The sequence below is a fragment of the Oryx dammah genome, unplaced genomic scaffold (assembly GCF_014754425.2).
Source record: "Oryx dammah isolate SB20612 unplaced genomic scaffold, SCBI_Odam_1.1 HiC_scaffold_6, whole genome shotgun sequence".
NCBI lineage: Eukaryota > Metazoa > Chordata > Mammalia > Artiodactyla > Bovidae > Oryx > Oryx dammah.
The window spans coordinates 28,677,657-28,684,067 of record NW_024070190.1 but is presented as its reverse complement, the minus strand read 5'-3'; the positions used below and the strand labels follow the sequence as shown (position 1 = coordinate 28,684,067).

General features: G+C 59.3%; 1 protein-coding gene across 1 annotated transcript; it reads right to left on the bottom strand.

Annotated features, from left to right (window-relative positions):
• Positions 1 to 633: 633 nt before the first annotated feature.
• Positions 634 to 5,003, bottom strand: ZNF503 (zinc finger protein 503). The gene is made up of 2 exons (XM_040242348.1): positions 3,952 to 5,003; positions 634 to 3,208 (listed from the first exon to the last, which is right to left on the bottom strand). The coding sequence occupies exons 1-2, from the start codon at positions 4,255 to 4,257 to the stop codon at positions 1,571 to 1,573; spliced, it is 1,944 nt and encodes a 647-aa protein (XP_040098282.1). The 5' UTR covers positions 4,258 to 5,003; the 3' UTR covers positions 634 to 1,570.
• Between the last annotated feature and the right edge of the window lie 1,408 nt (positions 5,004 to 6,411).

The window sequence follows — 6,411 nt, the reverse complement described above, 5'->3', positions numbered from 1 at the left end:
GCCCCCGGGGGAGGAGGTTGGCTGGAGGGGTCGGCTGGTGGCCGCCTCTAGCCCTCGGCAGCCAGCTGAAGAAAAGGAAAGAGAACTCATTTTCCTCGGAGGGACAAGAGGGCTCCAGCGCGCTCTCCTCTCCAGGCCTAGGAAACAGGTTCCCAAGCGCCCTCCGACCGCCAATCGATCCCGGCTGCCCGCCCGTAACCGATGATGGTAGGAAAGCAGAGAGGAACTGCGGGCAGCGGCACCTCCCCCGGGCCGAGGCTGGGCGGGCGAGTCCGGACCTGCGCCGCTCTCTGCACAAAACGAAACCCAAACTCCTCAAAATCTTAAGAGGGAAATTTTTTAAAAATCCCCTTTCCCTCCTTTCACTTTTAACGAACCAGCTACTGGGAGGAAAAAAAAAACGAAATGAGCGATAGCTAAGTACACTATCTTTCCAAATAGTGAAATCCCGTTTAAAAATATTTCCTCCAAGGCCAGCCCTTCTGAAGCCTTTGCCTCTTCCTGAAAATTACAACTAAACAATCGGAATTTCGACCACGGTCCTGGGAAGGAATAGCCGTGAGGCCCAGGGAACCCACTGTGGCCAAATTGCCATGCTCTTGTTTCTCTTTAACCAAGAAAAAAAAAAAAAGATAAGAAGAAGTAAAATCTTTTAATACATCAAATATACGGAATTTTAATCTTTAAAGCGATACATTGTCTATTATTTTAGTACATGACGTAAACCTTGTCCCCTTTTCAGCGGGTGGACTTAAAAATTAAAAATAGTTAAGTGTTCCTTTTAAAGAACAAAATAAGGCAAATGAGGTTTTGGAATAGAATTGTTTTTCTTTCTTTTTTTTTTTGTTTTCTTCCAGAATACATACAAAAAAATACCCATTCTCTTTTGATGGTATACACCTTAAAAATAATTGCAATTTGAAATCAGAGCTGACAAATTGTGACTTGTTTTGTTTTTTTTTCATTTTTGTAACAAACATGCATGTAAATTTGTGTTTCAATCAGACATTAAATAAGAACGTACAATACAATCATAGCAATTTTAAAGTAACATTAAAGAGAAGACCTCTAGTTCTGCGGCGGTTTTGTATTTATTTATAATCTACAAGGGATGGGAGGGTTTGTTTTCCACATTTTTAACCCTCAAGTTTTAATTTTTCCCCCTTCTTCCTTTTTTACCTACAGAGCTCAAACTAAGTAATGCACTTTTGAACCACGGGTCCGCTTGGAGCTAACATAAATAAATACCAGTGTCCACCGATGCAGTCCTCAGATGAACACTTTTCAATTATTTTTTCCTTCTTTTTCTATAAAAAGTCAAATGATATTTTTTTTCAACTTTTATAAAGTTTGGGTGGGGAGATGAGAGGTGGGGGAAAGGGGACTTTCCCACCGGGTCTCGGTCGCTGTTTCGGGTAGATAGATACAGTATATATATATTTTTTCCTTTCCTGGCCCGGGTCATCCCCACGCGCGGGTGACAGTCGCCTCGGCCCTGTTCCCGCCCCTCCCTCGGCTCCTCCCCACCCCCCAGTTCTTTTCTTTCCCTCGATAGCCCTCGAGACCGCCCTCACTGGTACCCCAGCGCCGAGGCCGTGGTCAGTCTCTGTCCGTAGAGGGCATAGGGGGAGTAGTACGGTCCGGTGGCGGCGGGCACGGGCACAGGGGCACCAGGCGTGGGGAGCGGGCTCTTGGAGTAGGGGTGGTAGCGGCTGCTGAGTCCCAGCGCGTGGTGGGGGCTGCGCAGCGCCAGCGTCCCGGGGCTGCCCGGAGCGCCCGACGTGGGGATGTGCATGTGGCAGGCCATGGCGGCCGCTGCGGCGCTGGCCAGAGACGAGGAGCTGGGGTAGCCCGACAGCAGTTTGTCTGTCCCGGGGAAGGCCGTGTGGGTCCGCAAGTGGCTCAGCAGCTCTTCAGACGTAGCGAAGCGCTTGTCGCAAGGCCCGTTGGCCGACACCCAGTTGCAGATGTGGGGGAGTGGGTCGTTAGGGAGCATGAAGCCGTAGGGGTAGAGGGGGTGGCCGGCCAGAGAGGGCGGTGTGGCGCCGGCGGCCGCGGCCGCGGTGAGCGATGAGTGCACGCCGTGCAGCGGGTGCGTGGGGTACACCAGCGGGTATCCGGACTTGAGAGCCGCGGCCGCCGCGGCCGGATCGTGAGCGCACGACGCGCTGGCTGCCGCCGCCCCAGCCAGGTGACTGGCGCAGTGGTAGCTGAGGCAGTACGGGTCCCGACACAAACTGGCTGTCATCACGGACGGCGGTGACGCTCCGGCCAAGGGGCTTGAGCCGGCGGGCTTGCTGCAGCCCAGAGAGCCCGCCGCGGCCGCCGCCAGCTGAGCCCCCACTAGGCTGCCCGGCTTGGTGGGGTCGAGCGCCACGCCGTGTGGCAGGAACTGGGGCGGGTAGCCGGCGTAGGCCCCAGCCAGGCTCCCTGGGTAGGTCATGCCCGCAGGAGGCAGAGGGAACACTGTTTGGCCCGGCTTGTAGGGCGACACGGGTGCCACCAGCCCAGAGCCCAACACAGAGGACGAGGTGGGCGCGCTGGGGCCGGATCCGGAGCCGGAGCCCGATGAGCCGCCGCAGTCCGAGCCTAGAGCCTTGCCCCCGGGGCCCCCATCTGGGTGCTGGTTCACGTCCACATTGATCCCGCCGCCACAGCTAATCCGGCCGTGCGCCAGCCCCGTGGGTCCCCCTTCGGCCGAGGCGCCCCCAGAGCCCTTGGCGCCGCCACCGCCGCCGCCCGCCTCGGGGTCCTTCTTGTCGTCCTTGCCATCCGGGCCGCCCCCGGCCGAAGGCAGCATGCCTCCTGGAGAGCAGGCCGAGGCGCTGGAGCTTGGGCTGCCTGTCCTGGGCGTGAATGGCTGGCAGGTGGCGCTCGGTACCCGGAATCCGGACTTCTCCGCCGAAACCCCCCCGCCGCCGCCCCCGCCTGCCCCTCCACCGCCGCCGCCGCCGCCTCCCGGCTCTTTCTTATCCGAGCCGGGTTTGGAGTACGGCTTGAAACTCGACTTGTCTTCCACGCCGATGTCGCTCAGCTTGAGGGGGCCCGACTTGGCGTCCTTGTCGCCCCCGGCGCCGCCGCCGGCACCGCCCGTGCCACCCCCGTTGGAGGCCACTGAGGAGAGTTTGGACGAGGGCGAGGGGTCGGGCTTCCCGATCTGCGAGCATGTTTGGGCCAACAGCGCCAGCGGGCTCTTCTTGGCATCGAGCTGCAGGGTCAGACGTGGGGTGGGGGGCGCACAAAGAAAGAAGGGGAAACCCTTTAGAATCCTGCCTTCTAGGTTTCGAGCGCACCTCAGCCACGACCCGTAAAGATCCTTCCAGCCCCGAGGCGCAAATCTAGGAGATACCCCTTCTACACACACATTCTCTTTCTTGAGAAAGGCCACAGCACCCCCACCCCACCCCCAGCCCCGCCACCAGGATCTTTCCTGTCCTCTCTAAGCGATAACTGGATTAAAAAAAAAAAAAAACAAAAACAACAAAACAACTCGAAAAATGTTTTGGTTTCTGACTCTTTGACCCAAACTGTATTCCCCACCCCCACCTCTGATACTTCAGAGTAAGGGCTCGGGTCGTTGGCGCCTTAGAGGCTGTGTACAAATACCAGCTTCTGGGAAACCGGAGGACCGGGACTTTGGAACCGTGTTTTGGACTCTCGTCTGTCTTCTGGCCTGAGAGTGAGGGGCCCTGGGTCGAGGTAGGGGCTTTAACACCAATGGAAGAAACAAGTTTTGATTGCCTTGGCTCCTAGCATTCACACCCCATTCTACCTTCTCCCCTCTTTCCGCCCTAGTTTTAAGGTGCGGGAGCACGATCCTCTCCCCTCATTCCGGAGCTGAATCACTCCGATCCCCCCACCTTCACCCCCTGCAGATCACAAGAGAAAGAAATCCCATGGAGGGGCAGCCAGGGTGGTGGTCCCAGCGCGATCCGGGGATAGGGTCCTTACCTCTATGGGGCTGACGGGAGTGGAAGGCAGGGGCTGCAGGTACTCAGGGTGCAAAATGTGGCCAGTCCGTGCCGTCAGCATCTTCAGCACCTTGATGGGCAGGCGGTTAGCCTGGCGGAGAGGGTCAGAGGGGGGCACAGCGTGCACAAAAGGCTTGGTGCTGCCGGCCGGGGACGAGCCTGGGCCGGGGCCGGAGCTATTTCCAGAGAGCGCGCTGGTCCAGGCAGGGTCCGCACTGCCGCCGCCGCTGCCGCCGCCGCTGTGCTTACTGCTTCTTAAGGCAGAAAGCGAGGGCGCTGTGCTCATGACCCACCCGCGCGCATGGGAGCAGCGGGGGGAGGGCTCCAGGAGGCGCGGGGCGGGCTCCGGGCTGCGCTCTCGCCCCGGGAGCAGGAGCAGCAGGAGGAGGTGGAGCTGGCGCGGCGGTCACCGGCGCCCAGCGCGCCTTCTTGGCGCCTGGAGCCACAAGCGAATAATCCTGGGTGGCCCGCAGCGGAGCCGTGGCCGAGCGGGAGGAGCCGGCCCGACTGCGGGAGTGCCGGGTGGCTAGCCGTGTCGGCCTTGGGCTGTGCCCCTGCGCTGCGCACTCGCGGCCCGGCGCTGGCGCTGCTCTCCGCGATGTGAGCCTCTGCCTGTCCAGCCGGGGCTCTGGCGAGGAAACTCACTTCAAAAGCAGCTGCACCGAGGGGGAGATTAAAGCCTTTGCCGCCTTCCAATCAAATGGGAGCCCGAGGTGATTGGAGGGTCAAGGGGATGTGACGCGTCCCGCGCCGCCGCCGCCGCCGCCGCCAGGACTCTCAGCGCTGGTTTTAATGGGCAGCTCCCTCTTTGCCGCTCCCCCTGCGTGTCCCCTCCCTTGATTTCGCTCGGAGGACGAGCTGGACATTTATTCTACGTTTGCTATCTGCCGCCTCCCTCTCTTTTCTTCCTCGTCGTCCTTTTTCCCCAGCTGGAGAATAAACTGAAACCTTCTTTTGCAAGAGGGTGCTTGCAAGGAACAGTTTGAGCGTGTTCAGAAGGAGCACTAGCAGGGAGTCTGGACAACGGCCGGACTGTCAACTCCAGGGCCGCCACGGAGGTCCACACCCCCAAGTATTCTCTCCCCCGCCTCAGTAATTGAAATCTCCTGCGGTGCAGCCGCCTGGGTAAGGAAAGGTGGGGAGCGGGTGTTGGAGGAAGTCCGCCCGCCCGCTTTGATTTCCCGGGATTCGGCGACGGAGAAACCAGAAGCTAGGTGGGCAGCGGAGGCGGTGGAGGCAAGTCTCGGCTCTAAGCTAGGTTCCCCGCCCTTCCCGGCCACGTGACGCCCGGAGATGCGCAGATTGGGGCAGGAGGGGGGTCACATGTTTCCTCTGTTTCACACTCAGCACCCCCCCCCCAATTCTTACTCTCCTTTGCCACCCTCTCTTCTTCTACCCGCGCCCCCCCTCCCGACTTCTTTGGGCATCTCCACCCCTCCATCAATTGTCAATGTTCCTCGACCGCAATCAATCAGTTATTTGTCAGCTCTTGTCAATCCGCCGGTGATTTATGTCAGCTTTTGTTGCTGATTACAAGGCGGGTGCGACTTGAAGGGAAAAGGGAGAGGGAGAGAGAGACGCAGAGGAAGGAAGAGACTGAGGGGAAACTGAAGGAGGGGGAAAGAGGAGCAGCCTCCTGGGAGGAGAGGCGAAGAGAAAGAGGCGCTCGGTGTCAGGAAAATGAATAGTGAGAGTGAAGTGCGCAGGTGCGCCCAGGGCGCTGAGAAGGGTGCGCTGGCCTGGGGTGTGCGCCTCGCTCCTCTAGGTACTGGAGAGAGAGAACACCCTTCCACTTCTGGGGATTCCGTTCCTTTGGGGCCACGCGCAGAGTTCCGAGCGCTCTCGGTATCCGAGACAGGCAGTGGCGACGTCCAACACGGAAGATTTTTTACCCCCCAAGCCATGGTAGTCCCTTCGGGGTACGTTGAGTGCAGTCGTCAGGCTGCCAGCTGGCCCCCTCAACCCCCTCCCTAGTGCCCTGACTCCAAACTCGGAGGCTTCTAAGAGCCACATTACCAACGTAGCCTTGAGTTCTGGAGGTCAGTGGTGGGGTACCCCCGCCTCAGTTCTTTGACACCCGTCCCCACCGTGGCTAGGGCTGAGAGGTTGCGAAGAAGAGGCCTGACGTGTGTGTTTGGGGCAGATAGGTTCCAGGCTTACTCAGGCCCCTCTCCAGCCCTCCCTCAACCCCTGCCATCCCCGCAGCCTTGGTAGCCAGGGTTACTCTGGGCTGCTCGCTCGAATTTATTGGAACGCCGAGCTAGGACTGACCAGCGCGGGGAGAGCAGAGGGAAGAAGCAAGAGAGAGAGGGTGGGTGGGGTGGGGTGGGGTGGGGTGGGGTGGTGTGGGGTGGGGTGGGGTGGGGTGGGGGCGGCTGCCTGTGGGAACAACTGGCTCTTCCAGGGAAGCGGAGCGGGACCGCCGCGTTCCCCTCGATTT

Bases quoted from the DNA above. Each gene is read 5' to 3' on its own strand.
- ZNF503 (XM_040242348.1), bottom strand. From the start codon at position 4,257: ATGAGCACAGCGCCCTCGCTTTCTGCCTTAAGAAGCAGTAAGCACAGC. The intron at 3,209-3,951 runs GTAAGGACCCTA...CTGACCCTGCAG, and splicing joins CTCCCGTCAGCCCCATAGAG to CTCGATGCCAAGAAGAGCCC.